We start from the raw sequence: 22,576 nt of genomic DNA on the forward strand, positions 1-22,576 counted from the left end.
CGCAGCACTTCTTCAGGTTCTCTGACTAAAACAGGGTCTGGAAATGCTCAGCGAGTAACAACGGCATTGGCTTGCAAGGAGTGTACGGTCAGAGCATCTTTGTCAAGATAAAGGCAGTGGTTTAAAAGAAATAAAATATTTTTCATAAAAGATGTAAGCAAACAAAACAGCATCACTGCTCTGCTATTCCATCTCTCTTGATCTAAGGGCTACAAGCAGGGTGGGAGTCTTTTCTAGACTCTTCTCTTAAAGAGGAAGAAAAACCTCAAATTAACTGAGAATGGAAAGACAACCACAAGATAACAAGAGTATCTTTCTTCAGTGCTGTGCGGTTTCACTCCGGCCTCACTTGCACAAAGAAAGAAGAGGTGAAATGAAGCCAATGAGACTGCCACCATCACCATCGAAAGCTTGGGAGTCAAACAATTTCTGAGGTTTCAGATGCAACTCAGGAGGTCCCTGAAAGATGAGCTTGATTTTCAGGAAGAATGTCCTAAATTACAAGGCAGTCCAAACGCAGTAGCCACAGCCTGTGAAGAAGTGGCCCTCTTTCCACATAAAGTAGTGGGTACGGATGAATTCAGGCATAAATAGTTTCTACATGGCATAATGTACTCACTCCTGACACAACAGGGAAGGCTAGGTAATAAAAACCAGCACTACTCATTCCGAATTTTTTCATTAATTTTCCATATTTCTTCCTCTTACTAGAAAGCATTTGCCAATAATTTTTTTCCTTCTAATCTCCTCTTTGTTGCAATCACTGCTGATGTTTTTAAATTACTATTTGCTGACAGCAATAAATAACGATAAGGAAATGAAGAAACAAAATTTCCACTCCACTGGTGAATCAGGCAGAAACAAACACGGCTGCGAGGCATGAAACCGCAAGGACCCTCAATAGCTAAGGAAACAGTGCTGTTGGCCTGAGCAATTATTTACTAAGCACCTTCCCCCCACCCTTTCTTCATCACAAGTCTGCTCCAGGGTATAGGACCAGTCCATCACATGGATTCTAGCTGTAGCGCTACCAAGGCCCAAGAACAGTAATTAATTCCTATGCGTCTCCTAGTCATGGGAACTGCCCGTGATCGCTGCCCTAAAGCGGGTAGACACAATTCCCAACATTCTTTTCCCATGGGAAGCACATTGGTCCCTGTCTGCTATCATTTCCATGACAGTCTATTGGAAAATGGGCAAGCAAGCTATGCAGGAGAGGGCATTCTTCAAATACAGAAACAGAAAAAGGTTGGGTAAAAAGTTTGTTCTTGGAGTTGTTAGGAATTATATTTCTTAGATTAACTCTGCTGAATTCTGCAATTCCACCCATGAAAAAGTCCGGGGTCTGACCTACTACGTACCTTCATCCAGAGGAGAGATGCTTGCTAGACAGACACATGCATTATGAATTTCTTTAAATAAGTGCCCAACTACTGGATCACTTCTCTCTCAGCACCAAACAGTAGCCAGAAAAACGCCCAAAGATAATTAAAATGATAGACAGACAACAGCTTTATTAACTACCCTATAAGGCATTGCTGGAAACAACCATTATCTTCCAGCAAACACAATTAATACCTTCATGGTTATAAACAAGAGACAGACAAAGCCCGGGGTCGGACCGGGAGCGGCGGCCGGAGCCGGGAGCGGCGGCCGGAGCCGGGAGCGCTGAGGGCTGGGGAGACATTGCCATCTGGCGGCTTTCCTCGGCCTTCCTCCTACCGCCAGCTTTCCCCCAAAAAACAGCGGGTAAAGGGAGCGGGGAGACCGAAACCAGCCAAGCCGGGAGGTTCGCAGTCCCATTTACCGCGAACAACGAGCAGCAGCGCAGGTAAGTGAAGCAGAGAATCAGCGTGTTGGCCCTTGCTCTGATTATGGCAATTTAGATCGCTTAAGAGCGCACGGTAGCAACTATGGAACAGAGCAGTGCCAGCAAGGCAAAGAGGGTGACACCACCATCGCTTAAAGGGTCATCAGAGCCTGGTTAACCGGGCAAATTAACACAAAACATGTACTGGCCCTTAAACCAGCTTCTCTATTGAGTCCATGGTTTTATACAGAAAATAAAAACACGCATACAGCTTTTTAAAGAGATTCTAAAGTCCTCCCTGAGGATCGGACTAACACTACAATTTCATTCCACGTGATGCTCTCTCCTTACCAGGGGAGCACACCACTCACGGGAGTGGTAGCGATAAAAGAAATCACAGGAACTCCGCTCAGAAGAAATCTGAAGTTACGCTTTCGAGAGTTAAGAAGCACCAAAATGAAGCTCTGTCCCTGCAGCCCCTTCTGCATTCCATACAAACATGGCAAGACTTTTTGAACTTATGCAATATGCGCTAAAGGAATCTCTTCCCCACACGCCATAAGGCATAGTGGGGAAGTGACTGCATGGTCTGAGCTGTACTAAGCATTTCTGCAGGTTTTGTTTTAAAGTAACACTAGAAGGAAAAACTGTAAAATTTGCATTGCTTTGACATTCCCATCTGTCCAAAACTGTATATATAAATGGCAACTGGAAAACATAATTATATATACAGCTTATATTCAAGTACTTTACCCACAGAATTACCAAAATTTTTAATTAGTATCACACATTCACTAAAGCTGTTCTAAGAGCTACATAAACTCTCAAATACACTATATATGCTAAAAAATACCACATTTTGACAGACAGTCTAATTCTAAGTCTGAGATTATTATTGCCTCACCCTACTATAAGAGCAAGTGCTTTAGCTTCTACAATTCCAACCAGGATGAGAACTATCCATGTACAGCTACATGGAAGGGAGCATACAGGACTTATTGGCCATCGGCCATGAGACTGGGAAGGATTTTCCTACTAAAAAAACAGTTTAATTTCTTATAATCTAAAAATGCTTTTGCATTGACAGCTGAGATCTTGGTACTTCATCAAAGCAGCAGGAAATGCTTCCGAGTGTTGGAAATTCATCTTGTGTCAGCATCCTCCTGCTTAAGCCTCCTGTTTCTCCTTGAAGGTCTCTAGTACTTGCAGAGGCTCAGAGTGCATTTGGGAGGGGGTTTTGGACAAGATGCTACAATGTGTAGTCCCATAGTAACCCAGTTTGCTATAACCACCACTTTGCATTCAGGCACCCCAGATTTTTGTTCACAGATCAGACATAAATATGAATGTACACAGACACACACAACAATTTTGCCTCACCCTATTATTATGCCTGCCCACAGGGGAAATAATGTTTGTGCGGCTCACCTAACGAGCCCTGCTGCATGCACAGAGCGCCGGAGGACTCGGGTCACACGCTGTTCTTTTCCCACAGCACTCGCAGAGCAGTAGCCAAGGAGATCAGAAGGCCCCTGTCCATATGCTGCTGGTTACGTTCCTGAAAATATTTGCTTTTGATTAGCTGCTTCACTTGTATGCCTCTAGTTCCACAAACGCGACTTCTACACAGCTCTAGAAGTGGACTCATAAAACCACAATTAGCTTGTTTTTTTGAGTGTCTGGTCTAAGAGAAGCTTCGAGGTCAGTTACAGCTCCTCTGAAGATCGGACTCCTTCTCCCACCCATTTGCAATCATTAAACCATTACTATTTCCAAAGTACCTGAGCGGAGCAGGTTGGAGAAGTGAGAATGCAAACACACAGGGTTATCACAGAATCACAGGATGTTAGGGATTGGAAGGGACCTCGAAAGATCATCTAGTCCAATCTCCCCACCGGAGCAGGAACATCCAGATGAGGTTACACAGGAAGGCATCCAGGCAAGTTTTGAATGTCTTCAGAGGAGACTCCACAACCTCCCTGGGCAGCCTGTTCCAGTGTTCCGTCGCCCTCACTGAGAAGAACTTTCTTCTCGTATTTAAGTGGAACCTCCTGTGTTCCAGTTTGCACCCATTGCCCCTTGTCCTATCATTGGTTGTCACTGAGAAGAGTCTGGCTCCATCCTCATGACACTCACCCTTTACATAAACATTAATGAGGTCACCCCTCAATCTCCTCCAAGCTAAAGAGCCCCAGCTCCCTCAGCCTTTCCTCATAAGGGAGATACTCCGCTCCCTCCATCATCTTTGTTGCCCTGCGCTGGACTCTCTGCAGCAGTTCCCTGTCCTTCTTGAACTGAGGGGCCCAGAACTGGACACAATATTCCAGATGAGGTCTCAGCAGGGCAGAGTAGAGGGGAAGGAGAACCTCTCTCGACCTACTAACCACCCCCCTTCTAATACACCCCAGGATGCCATTGGCCTTCTTGGCCACAAGGGCACAGTGCTGGCTCATGGTCATCCTGCTGTCCACCAGGACCCCCAGGTCCCTTTCCCCTACACTGCTCTCTAATAGGTCATTCCCCAGCCTATACTAGAACCTGGGGTTGTTCCTGCCCAGATGCAAGACTCTACACTTGCCCTTGTTATATTTCATTAAATTTCTCCCCACTACTTTCTTCCAACTTTCAGCATTCCTCACCCCACCATTCCACCTTTTCTTGCATCACCTCCTTTCTGTCCCACCCCACAGACCCTCCATGAGCAGCTCGAGTTTTCCCCACCATGCGTCCTAACCTGCTCCCTTGTAATACACACGTTGCTCATCCACATTGCTGACAAGCGCTGCTGCGGTGTTTGATCTACACCTGTGCTGAGAGCTTGTCGAGCAGCCCAGCACTAACTGGTCAAACAGCAGCAGCGGGACAGGTGTCTTCCCAGCTCACTGCGCAGGCTTGCCCTGGATGGGAGCACCAACTTACATGTCTTTCATCTCAGCTCTAATTTTCCTGTGGCTGGAAGTAGCTGGTATCTGTGAAACACCAACCTCTCTATCAGACTTGTCTTGAATTAGATTTCAGCATCACACAGGGAGAAGCAGGACAAAGATGCCGCAATCAGATAAACTTTGTCTCTTTAAGAAGTTAAGTTTTTCCACAAATCCGCTGACCTTCCTTTGTCATTGTAATCTGGTTCCTGCAGAGGCAGGATGAAGAGATAATTTCACCTAATCAGAAAAGCAATCTGTTCTGATTTTCTTGAAGATGGGACATGAAATGAGAGGCCCAAGGGCTAAAGCATTTCAAGGTATTACATGAGAAAGTGAAGTCTGAAAGCAGCGCCATGAAGTTGAAGGCTGCACTGGAAATTCGATGTGAGACAGTAGTAGGCATGAATACAATGAAACCCTTCTCCTGGCATTCTCCTGTTTATAAAACTGGTCACCATGTCTGAGGCTTTACACCCCGAGGTTGGAGAGAAAGCTCTGTTCCTAGAGAAGGCTACAGCAGTTTCCAGCATACGTCTGGGGAGAAGGCAGCAAGTACAGACCTTTTTAACAGCCCAGCTGTCCTGGGAAGACACAGCCATCAACAAAGCCACTTCTGGAGCAGCTCATCTCGCTCTTCTCATAGAACCATTTAGGTTGGTTGGAAAAGACCTTTAAGATCACTGAGTCCAACCATTAACCTAACACTGTCAAGTCCACCACTAAACCAGGTCCCTAAGTGCCACGACCGTCTCTTCCTACCCTACTCACTTTTTCTTTGCTTGACACCAACTGCTCCTCAGTTCCCACATGAGATGTGAGACAGGTGTCTCAGTTTCCTGACCTCCAAAGCCAGCATGAGCCATTTTTTGAGACACTCCAAAAGATTGCTATTTAATTACTACCCACTCTGAAAACAGCCTAGACACTGATCACCCGTGACCTCTCTGAATTCACCTACGCACGAGAACCTGCACCAGCATGAGTAAGAAGATAAAACTTAAAAGAACATCCTGAAATAATTATTCCCAGACTACATTTTTTTGCAGAACTTGGATGATAAGCACACTTCAAAAAAAACCCCACACACAAACCACCTCAATGCTTTTTTTCTTATACAGAAGTTTAAAAGGTAATAACTATTTCAGTCACATTTCAATTAATTTTTATTTCAAGCATCTGAGTTCAGACTGCTTAGCTATAATAACAGCTGTCTGTCTTATACCTCAGTGCCTAGATACCGTAACACCCTTTAAATCTTTTCTACCGAAGAGGGAGGGAAGAGCACCATTCCACCACTGCCAGAAACAGAAGTAGCTACCACATAAAGAGGGATTCAATACCCTGCTGGCAATGTCATCAACATTACATAAACTGGTACCAAGCTTTACAAAAAGTGGCACTATAACGTTGGGGGAGATGCTTGTACCACAATTTAGTTAAAACCACATCTTTCATCCCCTACAAATTGTATGTCATCCAAATCAGTTCCTAGATCCAGTTCGCAAACACATAAACCCTTGTCCCAGAAAAAAAGGAAGAAGCACTGACCTTACCATCTAGCAGCAATGAGAAAACCAGACAAAAGAATCAATTGTTTTGCTTTTGCACAAGACCTCATTTCTACATAGCTATTTGTCACCTAGAGGGCAAACAATTAAAGGTGACGACACCACCACCTCTGCTTACTCAGCCCAGTCAGAATAAAGAAGTTTTTCTTAAACACACGCAACTTGCATTCAAAAAGAAAACCACCATATACCAACTTTAATATACTTAGTTACATTATCTGAGTACACCTAGAAAACAAATTCAGACAGGAAATAAAGGAATGGGTCTTATTTAATTGCCACTAGTTTCACTTCTTCCTGCAGGAACTCAAACCCTTGTGAAAACTGACTCCTGTATTTAGCTCCCCCTCTTGTCCAACACTGAAGTGTGCCACCAAGCCAGAGCTGCCACAGGAGCTCAAGATCAGCAGACAGAGTCTCCCTGGCAGCAATGGTCAGTGTTACATGGGGATGTGTCTCCCAAGACATACAGCACAAAGCCGCTCAACAGGAACCAGTGCAGAAAGCAAAGCAGTGAACTGTTACCTTCACAGCAACATGGCTAAAAAGACGAGCTACAGAATTTTATCCCACCTGTAAACATGAAGAACAGGGCATTCCAATGTTATAGTAAATATTTATTAGGGTTGCTCTGTATTCTATCTTTTGCCAAAGACTGAAGTAAGTGTTTGCCCCAGAAAGTTAGTTCCAGCATAAATATCTAGGGACTCCAAACAGGAAAAAGAAAACTGTGTCATGATGACTACTATAAATCTGAGAAACCATCAGCATCTTCAATGCTGCTTGGATTCAGGCACCTGCTCTTCACTCCAACATCAATTCTTCATCCAAGGCAGCTTCACGCTATTTACTAGCAGTACCTAGAAGCAGGGCAGCCACACACCACCTGCAAAGTGGACTAGATACACCTATCCAGTATCAGCACTCTACAGAACATACACAGTCAGGGAGAAGCTCCAAAATAAAAAGGACACTACTACATTTTTAATGGTTTATTAACACTGCAATTTTTAATATCTTTGAAGAAGGCCTGAAAGATAAGTTTTGCTTATTGACTTTGTCTTATCCCCTTTGGCAAAATGTCATCTTCCACCTCCACCCTCCCTCTTCCCAAGAAGACAATTAATTTTCAAACTAGTGTTTGGTTGCTTCTTATATGCAAATTGGCTTCAATTATAGCAGCACAAACATGCAAGCCTGGGCAACAGTGTTTGTCAACAGCTTTTAGAGAATGAGTAGAAGTGCACAAATAACTTGTGCATGATACAAATAACTTTTCCTTAAATGAATTTCATACGTATATATATTTTAAGTGGGTTAAATTCGGTGCCCAGAATTACTACAGAAGCTATATCTTCTATTTAACTAGGCTTTTTTTTTTTCCCCTGAACCATCATACTACCCTTTTTTAAAGTGCTATATTCATAAAAAAAATTAAAATACTGCTTTGATACTGTATACGTTTTCCATCTTGCCCTTTTGAGAAATCAGAAGAGCAACTGCAATGCATATATAACTGAAGTTACACATTTAGCCTCATATGACTTTATGGGCATCATTGTCTGATCGTATCACTAGGAGCAGTGGAGAGACTGTAGTACCCTATGCTTACATACACAAGTAAGCAGGCAGACAAAGCAAGAAGTTCTAACCATTTCAGGAACAAAGACAAACAATTTAATCCATATTACAGAATTCACCAAATACAGTTGATCTCATCCAAAGTGACTCCTGAGAGCAAAATAGTTTTAGCATTACATTTTATATACAGCTATGAAGGGATTACTGGAAACCAAGACAGTCTCTTTATGCCATTAGTAAGTACACTCGTTACGAGACCGCTGCACACTTTCACTTCAAAGACATTACTTAAACCATGAGCAAGTTTTACCACCACCTGTTTGTTATTTATTAAATGAGTTATTTCAGTCTGATTTTGTTGTTATTTTTACCTTATTTCTGCTGCCAGACATCAAAACCTGAGTCAGCTGCATTGAGCAATGACTCCTTTTTCTGCTCTCAAGCCCTGAAAGTGCTAGCTACCCTTGAAAACCTCCATACACTATGCTGTAAGCACCTTAAGCTCTTCCAGGGGATTATTTTTATTTATTTTTTACCCTTCAATGCAGGAGTGACTGCTCCATCTGAAGCAAACTACATCCTGCACACTGTTGCTTTTGTTATTTTCCACGTAATCAGTTTGGAACAGCCTATGAAACTTTGACGTGGCAATGTTCTTTTAGAGAAAAAATTAGGAGAACTACACCATTCTGAACCAGCGGGACCAAATTAATCAAGACCTTAACATAGTTTTTCCAGTCACTGGGATGGAAGGGGACTCGAATGAAGACACTGGAACAAGTAATTGGAAACATCTGTGCTTGCATGCTTAAGTGAAAAGATAAGCAGTATTTGCATTTTCTTCATCATCTTCCTTGCACATATGCAAGACTTTATAAAAAAGTTTATCACAGAGAGCAATGACAGAACATGATGTAATTATACTTTTCTTTTAAAAAAACACACTAGAAATCAAAGGCAACCAAGATAACGTACATCTTCTCTAGAACATTCTTCTCAGCTACATAAGGTGTGCATATACCAAGGTCTAACACACTTAGCTGCACCACATCAAGTCAAGCTGTCCAAGAGCATACACAATTTTGCTTACAGGAGTATACCCCTTTTGCAGTTTTTCAGTTTACAAGTAATTCCCTGTATTGGATTATGCTTAGTCAGAAGTACAGATAATATTTTGTTCCAATACTACTGTTTGTTTTTATGACATATTCAGAGATGAGGCAAGACATAAGATTAAGTGCAGGGAAGCATTTCAGACCTCAAAAAATGCATTCTTTAAAACTTAGCTGTACATGGTTAACACAGGTAGATCTCCCAAGAGTTGCATAAAAAATTATTTTCGTTTTCAAAAGGTAAGCAACTGAGGCTCACTCAGCAAATATCAACTCTTCTGCATCATGGAATTCATTATGGGTGTCTGAATCATTCAAATTGCATTTTTGAATATCTGCTAAAACAGAACCAAGTTAGTAAATGTGAATTAAGTACCCTTATGAAATCAAAGAATAATGTTGACTCCTGGAAGACACCCAGAAGATCCAAAGATGGAACAGAAGGCTGATTATCACACTCCCGCACAATCCAAGCAAATTGTTAATATATTGAAAACATTCATGTCTGGTATTTGTACCTGCTGGATATCCAAATTATTCTGTCCCAAAACAAGCTGGATAATCATCCTCTCTTGCTGAAAGCTGCCAGAAAACAGTTAACTTTTTTTAAACAAATGGAATGGAAACCTTTTTTTTCCCCCCAAGCTTCAATTACAACAGTCTAAGCCAGAGACTTATGCAAATAAACTTCAAAATAGCCATTTGTTACAAGTAGCAAATTACCATGAGCAATGAACTTGTTAGGAATCCCTTCTAAAAGTACAACACACACAAACAAGCTACCCAGCAGAAAAATCTGTTAACAATTTTATTTCTTTTGTAATGTTAAATATTATGGGACAGGATTGTAAGGATGAAGAACTCTCAACAATGCCTCACAAGGGATAAGAAAGAAATTCTGCCATGATATTAGCAAAGTAAGGTAAGGAGAAAATTTACACAGTAAGAGGCACCATTTCCCCCAGTATACCTCTTGTCATATTCCTGAATGAGTGGGATTAGCAATCTAATAAAATCATTTTTCAAGAGGTAACAGCAACAGATAAAATTTTAAAGGATTATTAAAATAACATTTACAAGACTCTGAACAATTTTTCAACTCTTATTAAAACCACAGAAAGAAAGAACAATTCTTTATTTATGAATTTTCATAAAGGACTGACTGTGCAACTGACACCTGCTATTGATGACTTAATGTACAATTCTGTCCAGTAGCCGAACAGTTTGTCTTTTTAGGTTGTGTTTTCTAACCGTGTGAGATCATTAAAGGCAAAGCCTGTTATGACGCTGTACACAAAAATGGCCACTTAGGCCATACTACCAATGAAGTGGTAGGTAAACAAATCTTTTTCTGGCAAGGAGAAAAAAAAAAAAAAAAAAAGGAAGCTGCATTTTGCATGCTTCTCTCACTCATTCTTTCTACAAGATGAACTTCCCTAGAAAGAATCCAATGAAAATGGCTGCAATTACAACAAGAAGTGAAGGAAGAGAATTAGAGCCATTATCTCTGAGGGCCAAAGCTGTGGGTGATCCAGATTTATCCGAGTGCGCTACCTTCCTGAGCCTCAAGCCTTCATCCTGAGGAATGGAAAAACACAGATGGAAAAAAATTATGGACACATTTTCTTTACAATTGTAAAAGCTGAACTCAAAGGCCACATTTACTGGTGAACATTTAAATAAAGTTAAAAAAATTAACATTACACCACAACAAAATCCAAAATATGAACATAGCAAACCATAACATTTCAAATAAGGACAGGTAATCCATTAGTCTCTCTCCATGCTCTGGTTAAGAAAGATTCTGAAATTCTTGCTGGGCACAACGAAGAATCGGGTTTTTACTTACTATGTGTCAGAATTAAATACCAGTAATTCCTTATTGTTAAGGAGAAACATCTCCTTTGTGTAGTGTTTCCCCAGATGTTCCAATGTCACCAGAATTACAGGTGTGGAGACATCATTATTCCATGGTTCTTTATAGGGCTACCATGGTCAATAAAACTGTCAGATACCCAAAAGCAAACATACAGAAAGTCATGTAAAGGCACATATTGACTAGTTACAGGTTACTGAAATAACACCTTTAGATAAAAGGTAATTTTTTTTGTTCACTAACGATTTGCGATACAGAATGTTACTGCTTTGGATCTCATTTACTCATTCTTAAGAATGAATAATAATGCACTTCTATTAAAAGCTACTAATTCCATATCTCCAATTGAGACTAAAAGTAACTATGACCACCTTAAATTGCACTATTTCAGTTAAGAAGAAAATTACGTAGCTTCAGTATCTCATCCATGACAATCACAATGTCTCAATCACTAAGGAGTTTAAAATATGCAGTATATACAGGACTAGATCTTATCGGAAATCAATCCTGACATGCTAAGAGTTGTACCTACTTTCTGGAATATATATCTATTGGCCTAATTACAAACCAGACCTTTCGATCAAGAAGAGCAAAGCCACTTCAATATAAACATGGAAACAGAACTTACTCTCAGGTGTCGATTTTCATCCGTCAGCTTCATAACCTCTGCTTGAAGCCTTTTGCACTCCTCCACTAGCTTCCTCGTTTCAGTATCATTAAGTGAAACACTATGTGGTTTTGGTATCGGTCCATCCTGCTTAGATGTATTCAGTACTGGGGCGGGTTTGCTTGCATCGATATCATTCTACAAACATTAAGAATGACTTGAGAATTTTACTTACCTAGAGAAAAATTATCCACAGCTTAAAATTGAAACAATCCAGCTACTAATCTAGTTCAATGAAGCTTATATTTACAGTAATCTGAACGAAGACTTCCATTATCAGTTCAATCCTGATTAGCTCAAATATTAAAAAGAGAAGATTGCACTGTTTACATTTGGTACTACGTGCTACTGAGACAAAAATTAATACTTTAGCTGCGTAATACTGATCCAGCAGGCATCCAAAAGACGGCATAAAATACCACAAACAGCATTTGAGCATGAGGGTAAAAAATAAAAGGAAGAAAGTAATCCTGCAAGAGTAAGAAACAAAACAAAGTAAAAAGAAAACAGGTCGTGTCACCAACCAATATGAAGTATGTATGGTAAAAATATTTTGCACCTACAGCACCTCTTACTGAAGGAAAATCATGTATTGCACAAACATGGAATTTCAGCCTCACAGCATTATAAATTTTGAATACAAATGAAAAGTCACATAAAAAGCTGTATCAAAGCCAAAAATAAAATTAAAAATCCAGTTCCCACAGCTCTGCTCAAAATATATAATGATCTTCAGTAGACATTAGTAATACAATGGATTCAACTGTATAGCCCAGGTTACCATTTGTAAAAACACAGCATTCATATGGATATACACTCAGAAACAGCGCAATATGAAGATTCTGACTTCTGTATTCCTACTTGCTTAGCTACACAGCTATGCCATAGAATCATAGAATGTCTTGAGTTGGAAGGGACCCACAAGGAACATCGAGTCCAGCTCCTGTCCCTGCATATGACAACCCCACAGTCCACACCATGTGTCTGAGGGTGTTGTCCAGTCTCTTGAACACTGTCAGGCTTGGGGCTGTGATACCTCCCTGGGGAGCCTGTTCCAGTGCTCCACCACCCTCTGGGTAAAGAACCTTTTCCTAATGTCCAACCTAAACCTCCCCTGACACATCTTCCTGACATTCCCTCGGGTTCTGCCACTGGTCGCCAGAGAGAAGAGATCGGCGCCTGCCCCTCCTCCTCCCCTTGTGAGGAAGCTGCAGCCGCCATGAGGTCTCCTCTCAGTCTCTTCTCCAGGCTGAACAAACTACGTCATTTAGACCACCGCCATAACGCATCTTTCATAACCAAAGTAGTCCAAGGTAAGTACTACATTTAACGGAAAAATCTATTAAAAGATAAACACATCTATGTAAAAACAAAGCAACTAAAAAAAGATGCAAGAATGTCTTTAGTTCTTCTGCAAGTAGCAGTTACTTCATCTACAGCATCTACTTGGATTTTATATTTTTTGCAATGCAGCCATAGACAGCCTAAGAGCCAGATCCTGCTACTCCATGCTAACTGGATTTAAAAAGATCAACATATATCGTGAGTAAGCAGATGGGGATCTGCTGGGGTTTTTTTAATTGGTTTGCTACTGAACTGAATTCCTTTAGTAGCACTGGAATTTCGCTAGAGACTTATCTCCCTGGAGGAAACCTCCTTCTGCTGTTTGACCTCACTGACTGGTTTCTTCATGTCAATCTTTTGCCTATAACTGGTAGGCATCTGAAAGAAGTTGTTGCTCACTGGAGCGAAATTTGTGTGTCCTGGTATAGGTATATCTTGAGGTACAGGTAAGGCTCACCCTCAGGATCTGGCAGATTTCTCATTGCCAGGTTTAAGGCACTGACTAAATCACAACTGCTAAAGCGGGGTTTTGCCACCCTGTGCTGCTACTCACAAAAATACAAATATTATGTACAGTCAATACTAGGAAGATGTCAAAGAAAGTACAAAAGGAGGTAGCTTAGTATAATCCACTACATTTCTCTCACTACATTATACATTGTATAAAATTTAGAACAAGTATAATTTTTCTAATATCCAAGATGTAATTTAACAAGAAGGTTAAAAAAAAAAAACACACCACAGAAAGAAGCCAAATAAGTGCCTTGATAATAAAACCTTTACAATTTTAGCATTTAGCACGCACTTAGGCAGGTTACATGTGAATAAAAAGCTGCATCTCAAATTATCCTTCACCAAAAAAACCCACCCCACACCAAAAAAAACCAAACAAAAAACCCCCACACCAAACAAAAAAACCAAAACAAACACCAAAACCAACCAAACAAAAAATAACAACAACAAAACACCAAAAAAAAACCCAAAACAAAACAAAAACCAACACACAACATTGTACTGAAGGCAAAAGCATGAAAAAGGTAATAGGATTTTTTTGTTGTTGTTCTTCAATTATTTGTCTTTACCACTACCTTAAAAATGCATTTAGGATTCCCAAAGTATGAATTCATTTCTAATCAGTACTTCCTTTTCTAATTCAGCTGAATTAGAAACAGAATTTTTAAAATTGAAAAGCATTTAATACTTTAAAAAGCATATGATGCTATTCACTTTTCAGTGTATGCAGTATTGAAGATTCTCTTTTTTTTAATCTGACAGCAATGAAATGCTAAAGCAAATCAATAATAAAAATAACGAAAGGATAATAATTTTTGGCACTAGTCTCTATTGCTGGAGGTTTTTAAGATGTGACTGGACAGAGTGCTCCCTTTCTGACAAAAGGTTGGACCAGATGGTATTTGAAGGTCCCTTTCGACCTGGGCTGTTCTATGATTCTATGTCTAATTTAGTACAAATTCCTACAATCCATTTAATCAACACATCAAATAGATTTCAAAAAAAAAAAAATCTATGAGATCCTACCTGTCAGTGTATGACAGTTTCTTACTCTCTTCTTACTTACCAGTTTATCATTTTCATTCGGCATTTCAAACACACATCTCAATTTGGAGTCCATTAACTCATCAGGTTTTGCTTCTTTCCACTAAAACAACAATTAATATAGTCACTTAACATGTCAGACACATGCAAACATCTGAACAGTTCAGAAGCTTGCTCTCATACTTGCCTCCTATATAGCTGAATACTGTCCTCACCCTAGCTGCAATTTTCAGACTTACTTCTGAACAATGGTTTTTTGTTCACTTTGACTACTGCAAAGTACTGAAAGCTAGACACGGTTAAATTAAAGTCTGGAAATGGAAATGAGTAAACTGAATGCAAGGATGAACCCAGAGGTTTGTAGGTGATAGGGAGGGAACAATATAGCAGTTCCTTTAACACACAATCAGGAAAAAGTATAATCTGAGTTGGTTTAAGAACAAAGTTCTTGCTCTGTCACTCCTTGGTAAATGTACTTCTTATGTCCCGTCTTGGAAGCAGCCATTTTAAACAAAAGATTGAAAGACACCGTTTAGTGACTCTATATTTAGTTCCAGAGTAAATTTCTTTAGTTCTTCATATTTTAGATTTTTTAACCACTACCTTCTTTTACTGCATCGTACAGTACAATTTGGGCCTAGAGAATTTTTCGAAGCTGTTTATTTAAAATAAATAAATAAATAAATAAATCTAATGGCTATCAATATATTTCAATAATTGTGAAATATACTGGAGTCTCTGCTCAACTGACAATCAACTTTCAAAGCATACACTTCATGTGTTTGCCTTAAACCTCTAGGCTCAGAGACTCATCTGAAGTCTGTGGCAATTTTTCCAATAATACATCCTCTGAAGTTACCTTAGAATTGCAGGTCTTAAAGACTAGAATAATCCTTCCTTTTTTTTTTTTTTGTTATTTTTTCAGTGGCATTAGTTGTACAGTAACTTATAACTACGATTACCAATTTTCTGCAAGATCTGTTTCTAAGTATTCTATATTGAACACACTGAGAAAGTAGTTATTTGAAAGGTATTTATAAAGCAGATTATAATATCCTTACCAAATAGTTATGCTTCACTAATCAAGAGCTATCGGAGCATATTAATAAAAAGCAAACCAAACCAACAAGGAAGGGAGATGTTAGCTTTCTAGCTACATGTTTCAAAAGCTCAACAAAATCTAACTGTTCCCAGCAAAGAGCCATGCCACAGTAGTCTTTGCCTTCATATAAGGGCACAGAATCTCAACCTGCAGAGGTCTAGTGGATTTCAGTGATTCATAAAACCTCAACTTTATCCTTTGTTTCCCCCCCTCCTCCTCCGTCTTGAGTGAAGATTGGATATCCCTGTTTAAACTTGGACATTCCTTAAAACAGTCTCTAGAGACAAAAGCCTATGTATCATTCCCCTCCACCTTAATATACACACTTATGGGAGCCCATGTACACCCTAAAAGGCATGTTCTGACAGCCGAAGGCTTCCTTCCCATTGCTGCCAGCTTGTAAAGTCAGAAGCAGGTATCCTTACTTCTGAACTAACAAGCACAAACCTAAATCTCTTCTCTTTAGATCTTTCATCAGACCAATCCTCCCTAAGAACTGAATCTACCACATGTTCTATTAAAACAAAATAAATCTACCATTTGTGCTATGTTTAGCTAGTTGGTCTTGTAGAGAGACGTATCATCATCTTCCAAATGTTTTAATTCATTATAATTCCATTCAACATTTCACTTACACACTTTTTAGACCAAATGTACTCATTTCATACAGCTTTAGGCTTGTTGTTTAAATATATTCTTGATTCCTTTAAATACCACCTGTTTATCCCCTTCAGATTAGCTGCGTAAAAGATACAACATGCCCATATTTTAACACTGAACTGACCTTACCTTAGACTCACTATTTCCATTCAACCAGTTCACTAGGCAAGTTCTTAGACTTGAGCTTGTATTTTATTTAAAAACCCAGAATCACTTACAGAAGTCATACTTGTTCAGAGAAAAATCAAATTCTTCTCAAAAACTAAATTCCAAACCAGGATTCATTTACACTTAAACCTGAATTTTCAAGGAAAGAAAATACAGAACAGTAATTTTACCTCATTTTTACTTACCACTGCCTCCATATCTGAAATATTTGGTGGTGCATAGGTTGTTTGTACCATAAACTTGTGTTTACTCTTCTCATTTGGGTCATAGTCAAAAGGCTGAAGCATTACTGTTCAAAAGAAAAAAAAAAGCATAAATCTGTGATTCTTCAGCTAATCACTGTAACAAATGTGCTATGCACTTTAGATTTGTTTCTCACTGAACAGACACTGAATGTTAAAATGCAAAGGTAGTGCTGAAAACAGAGCAGATATACACTACAGCAACAGGTACTGAGAGAAAAGATCTGGTGTAGCTGATATTAGTTCTGTAATTACTATAGCTAAAAGACATTTCATATATAAGTAAGAACAAACAGCTCCTGTAAGACAGACAAAAAAACCCAAGTAAACACCACAGGACCTTCCTTTGGAATAAACACATTTTATGATTAAGTTAATGCAAAGATTAAAAGAACTGCAGCACACATTATAATAGTTATTCAGGTCAAAAAAAAAAAAAAAAAAAAAAAAAAAAGAACGAACCTACATTAGGCAGGCCACCAAGCAGTGGGGCAAGTTAAAATGATTTCTAAAGGTATATTAATCTAATCTGGGAGCAAAACTACTAAAATACTTCATTCAAACTACAGTTATTACAGGAGGTAATGCTGCCTGGGGCTTTAATAATATTAATCCATCTTTCAAACTGAGCTCTAAAACAAAAACAAAACAAAAACAAACAAACAAAAAAGAGTTATAGTGATTAGTTATGTAATAACTACACAACACATTTTATTCAGGTTTTAACATTCTTAACCATAAGTCCAGTCTAAGAGTTAACATTTGTCCAAAAGTACTCCAAAATCCAGGTACACACTTTAATACTATTGCAAGTTTGGGGTCTCTACCGCATTTTACCAGCAAAGACAGAGGGATGGGATACAAAATCTAACTCCCTGTAAAAAGCAGCTTTAAGCGAGACATTAAAATAAAACTCATAATACCTGCTCCTTGCATTTTATCTTATGTATTTTCTCTCTGCATTTTCAGGTTTCAACATACTCTTAATGCAAATTTTTTAAAAAAAACACCCTTCTGGATGAAACCAGACATTTTTGACGCAATATAGTTTGTGCTACTACAAGTACCAGAGGCAGAGTATGCAAGTGGTTCCAATTTTCTGAATGACAGCCATTTTACTGTACTTTCAGCTTTCCAAAATTGAAAATTCTGTTGGTCAAGAATGGACACTTATTTCTGAAGTTATTATTTTGAAGTGTGGACAAGCTCAGTGAACAAAATCATATCACTGACAGTATTTACAGCCTCCATTATTTCTACATCACTGCAATACTTTTAAATGAAAGCTTTAATTACAGAAGCACAGTACCTTCATCTATCCAAGTTGTACAAGGCCATCCAGGAGCAGACTGTATGTTTTTACACCACATAGTGGTTGTCCAGGTCATCCTGGCATCACTATTTTGTGTGTGGTTTCTTTAGTTCAAAGAGACTGAAATAACGTGATGTCTATAACACAGACCAGGAGATTAGAATTTTTATAGGATATAGTTGCATACCCAGGGGCATAATATAAGGGTTTGCAGAAACACCTGAATAAACAAGGTTTGTTATAGTAGTGTTGGGGGACTACTTAAGCAGAGAGACAGATACACAACCAACAGAGCCTACCTCCAACCATACAGTCTCTCTGGTGTGGACCCTGAAACAAACTATCACATTACTCCCTTGTCTCCTTTCAGAGACAATTAGTTGCCTTACTCCAGACAGGAATACAGGATCACACAAATTATATTTAAATATGTGTATGTGGGTACGCTAGCAACTTGGCCTACCAGAGAGTAAGGACTCAGAGTGAACTGTAGAGATAAATTGTTTTAAGTGTACATACACTTGTCTTCCACATAATGGGAATTCCAGTTCAGTCTATCTTTATACAAAATCTAAAGAGAAGTTGAAGTAGTTTCAGATAGAGATTAAAAAAACCCATCAAGAATTACACTTATGGAGTCCTATCAACAGGTATCTGTATATTTACCTATTTTACAGTAATGAAAAAGCTTTAGCAGAAATACTGACTTAGCTAGAAAAACACATTGTATGCTCTGCACAACCTTCTCATGTATTCTAAATAAATTCAGTCTGTAGACTCTGATACTGCTACAATTTTCAACAATTAAATTATATTTGCCATAATTCTGAATCTTCATTGGATACATAGTTCAACATGCTTCCCTTCACACAGTGTAAATTCTTCATGGTAGGATTGAAGTGCATTAATTTATAAAATACTAAGTACAGTACAAAAATTACTAACTTGGCCTTTCCAAATTCACTAGTATCTATGAAAAACAGTTACTTCTAAATTTAATTACATTTAGGCCTTAAATACTAGTTACAAGTTGCAGGTGTTTGCTACAGGATGGTTCTCATTTATTACTTTTTTTCCTTAAATATTACATACAGCATAAGTGAATAATCTCAATCAGATATATTTCACAAATAAAGCATATAAAGGAATTGCAGTACCTGACGTGCTTTCAAACGATCCCATTTGGAAAGGTTTAAAAGTCAGGTTTCCTTAATGATTGGTCTCACTGTGGTCCAAAACATAACCAATCAAATTAAACGCTTCTTCCAGGTATGGATGCTATAGTAATTTATCCCTAAGAATTGTTCCATCAACAGACTACTGAACAGCATGCAGTACTTCAGTTTCCTAAATCCAAGGGGAACAGATGGAGTAACTTGAAAGATGGCAAAGCCAGCTTTCCATCAAAGAACTTCTTCATATGCTGGCAAAATCCTTGGGTAACTAGTTAAATAACTTTATGTTCTTCAACCACTCGGTAACAGCTGAAAATGTGACTGAATCGAAAAGCAGCAGGAAAAGGCAATCCACAAGTTCAAAGAGCTCTTCAAGCTCCTCACAGTTTTAAGTAATCATGGAAAATCCCATGAATACACAAAGCCACAGTTTTCAACATTCACTTGGAATCCCTGAGTAGTCCAGAGATCACTTCCAGGGGAACTGCAACAAACAGCTATGAAAGCAAGCCTCTTGTTAATAGGCCTAGGTTTTAAAGACAGAAGGGCTTTCTCTCCACAAAATAAATCTTAAAGGGGTCTGAAAACCAGAAGAGAGAACAGTAACAAGTAACAGTAACAAGCTGTGAAGGAGGAAGAGTAGCACCCTATATTCTGAAAAGAAAAAACAACAACAAGGAACTGTTAACAAGTTAACAACACGCAATACATGATACGGTAATAAGTAGTTAATTTGAGGCATCAAGGTAAAGAAAAATGAGTCTTACCAAGTTAGTATTTTGGGAAAAAAAATGTATAAACATGGCTGGAAAAGGTTACCTAGTGATTCACAACTGAATGATAAAAAAAGGGGCACAGACTTCCTTAAAACGACTGTTAAATCACATCTCTGCTAATGAATTTAAAAACTGGCTTGATGCCAAATCAGCACAATGCATTATACAGGCTGAAGACAACTAACACTACCTCAACATTTAGTTTCAAACACAGAGTTTCAGACCATGGTATCCTATGGTGATTTCCCTCTGCATAACAATATGAGAGAAATCTATTTTTAATTAAATGAAAGATGAGTCAGCACTGAAAATATTCAGTTGAGAGATTGATGAGATAACAAAGTGGGTCACTAGAAAAATTATCTGCGCACTTGCCTTACCAAGTGACGCAAAAGAAATTATATGCTTAGAAACAAAAAGATGAAGCTGACATTTTGGGGAAGATAATTTAATTCTGAAAAGCATTGTGGAGTCACTGTAACTAAATAACTGCACATGAAAGCATCTTGAGGCTACTGTGGCCAAATAAGTGCAGGAGAATCCAGTAATACAGAAGAGTCAAGCAGTACAATACTGTTTCCCTTTATTGGTGAACTTGAAGCTGAAATATTGTTTACAGCTCCAGTATTGCCTCATTTACAAAATGGAAATATTCAAAGCATTAAAATGATGATTTGTAACTATAGAAACACACTTTACAATAGACAAGTGGAATACTTCCATCCATTCAATTCCCTGTCTGGTAACATCTTTATCATGATGTATGACTACTCACAGGAAAGATCCTCGATACTAGATCTAATACACAGTTAATACAAAATGGCTGTAAGTTGAACATGGAAATAAAGTAGACTTTTGACTACTTGAATCTTGAACCAATTCTCAGTAAAATGCTCTTTCACTCACAAGATGCTGGACCATACATAGTAGGCAATACTGAAGTCATACAGATCCTATTAGATCAGAAAACTGATCTCTTTCCTACAAGGAAAGTTACTCTAAGGTTTCAATCAATCATAAATACAAAGTTTTCCTGAGTTATTGTTTGCAAGGTTTGAATGTATCACCTGAAGCTAGCTCTCCAGCTTCTTTTAAACTTCCCAAAGGGTGTAAGGATATGTATCTGAATCGAGGATATGAATCCTCTTTGAGGATTGCTCCATATTTCTGTTTTGCTTTGCTACAGCTCTCCAAGGTTTCTACAAAAATCAGCTTACTAGACTTCGGAGATATAGGAGTTCACACCTGTATTGCCTGTGATCTCTACAACCTATAAGAGCACAGTCTACAAAAAGGGGATTCCTCCCTCTCCAAGTTGGGAAATATGGTAAGTCCAGAGAAATAGAGTTTCTCGCCTCTTACTGTCACTGGTTTGAGAATCCCTTTATTCAGGAGATTTCTACCTCAAAATCATCAGGAGAATGACCTACAAAAATTGTTCACCAATCAGAAGACTGACACCTAGCCTTTTCCTGTTTTCCTGAGAATGTCTGCTCCCACGATTACTAACACCTGGTCTTGTTGACATTGTACAATCCAGTATAGGACTAGATAATTATACATGCAGCTATCAAAATTCTCCGGACTGCTAAAATGAAATATGTAAGCCAAACCTACGTGGAGTTTCATGGAAGAGAAAAAAAAAAAAAAGAAGTCTCAGTTCAGGGCTCACACTGCTGAGAAGTAAGGATTCTTTTCTTAATCCCCTCACCCAAAAAATAAAACCAGAATAAGGAATGTGTCTATAGTGAACTGTATTTTTTCAAATTTAAGGGCTACAAACTGCTCCACCTACCTAAAGTAACAGAAAATATAGTTTTTAAAAACAATTTAAATATTTCCACAACCTATACTATTCTGATAAATGAAAGAGTTATGAAACAGTGGAGTTCAGGGACTAATACTATGGTCAAAACAACTAGTCTACAATTGTGAATGATTTTTTTTTCAAATGCAATGAGCTGTCAAATGTTACACTTTAAACACATCAGAGCAGCCAAGCAATGCCCTACTTCAAGACATAAGAATGAATATAGTAGTTCAAAGAAAAGGTACTGTTACTGTCACTGCCCATTTCCAGCTTTTCTTTTTCTCCTTCCACGGAGAGCTGCAGATAACTTACAAATGGCAAGTATTTCTGTATGGAGGATTTTTCATGTATCTTTGCAGCTCAACATCAACTTGATATTGCATTAATGAAGGGGAACAGTTTCATTTAAAAAAAAAATCTTTTTAAAAAGCTGACACAATTCAAACAGCCTCTAAGATCAGTCACTAGAGAACTTCATGAAAGGCCTAAAAACAACTAACCTCCAACTGCATACGTTTGTTTTTACCTGAAACGATAACAGACGATCCTGGGTCAATAATTCCACTGTTTGGCCTCACACAGTATCGACGAGGCGCTGTGGTCTTCACTTTGAAGCATACTTTTCTATCTGATGGATTTCGTAGTTTAAGATTTGTAGTTACTACATCTGTAAAGGGACCTGAAAAAAGGAGGGGTTTTTTTAATATGCATATCTCTCTGAAAAATAAATGTTTATACAGTACAAATTACTCTTAAAATATAACTTGATGACAACAAACTTGTAAGAGCCGGTTAAATCATAGCCCTGTTAAGCACATACACTGTTACATGCAAAGCATGCTCTGTCACCTTGGTTATAACAATACACATTACAGCAACGAACAAATAA

General features: G+C 38.6%; 1 protein-coding gene across 1 annotated transcript in view; it reads right to left on the bottom strand.

Moving 5' to 3' along the window:
• Nucleotides 1-6,956: 6,956 nt before the first annotated feature.
• The window catches only part of VAPA (VAMP associated protein A), a 32,688-nt gene continuing 17,068 nt past the window's right edge, over nucleotides 6,957-22,576 (bottom strand). Inside the window, exons 2-6 of the mRNA XM_065629678.1 lie at nucleotides 22,214-22,366; nucleotides 16,558-16,661; nucleotides 14,465-14,545; nucleotides 11,503-11,679; nucleotides 6,957-10,576 (exon numbers count right to left, since the gene is read on the bottom strand). Of these exons, the coding sequence (XP_065485750.1) occupies nucleotides 10,418-10,576; nucleotides 11,503-11,679; nucleotides 14,465-14,545; nucleotides 16,558-16,661; nucleotides 22,214-22,366 (674 nt within the window). The 3' untranslated portion in view covers nucleotides 6,957-10,417. The remainder of the gene's footprint in view (nucleotides 10,577-11,502; nucleotides 11,680-14,464; nucleotides 14,546-16,557; nucleotides 16,662-22,213; nucleotides 22,367-22,576) is intronic.

This window comes from Caloenas nicobarica, chromosome 2 (assembly GCF_036013445.1).
Source record: "Caloenas nicobarica isolate bCalNic1 chromosome 2, bCalNic1.hap1, whole genome shotgun sequence".
NCBI lineage: Eukaryota > Metazoa > Chordata > Aves > Columbiformes > Columbidae > Caloenas > Caloenas nicobarica.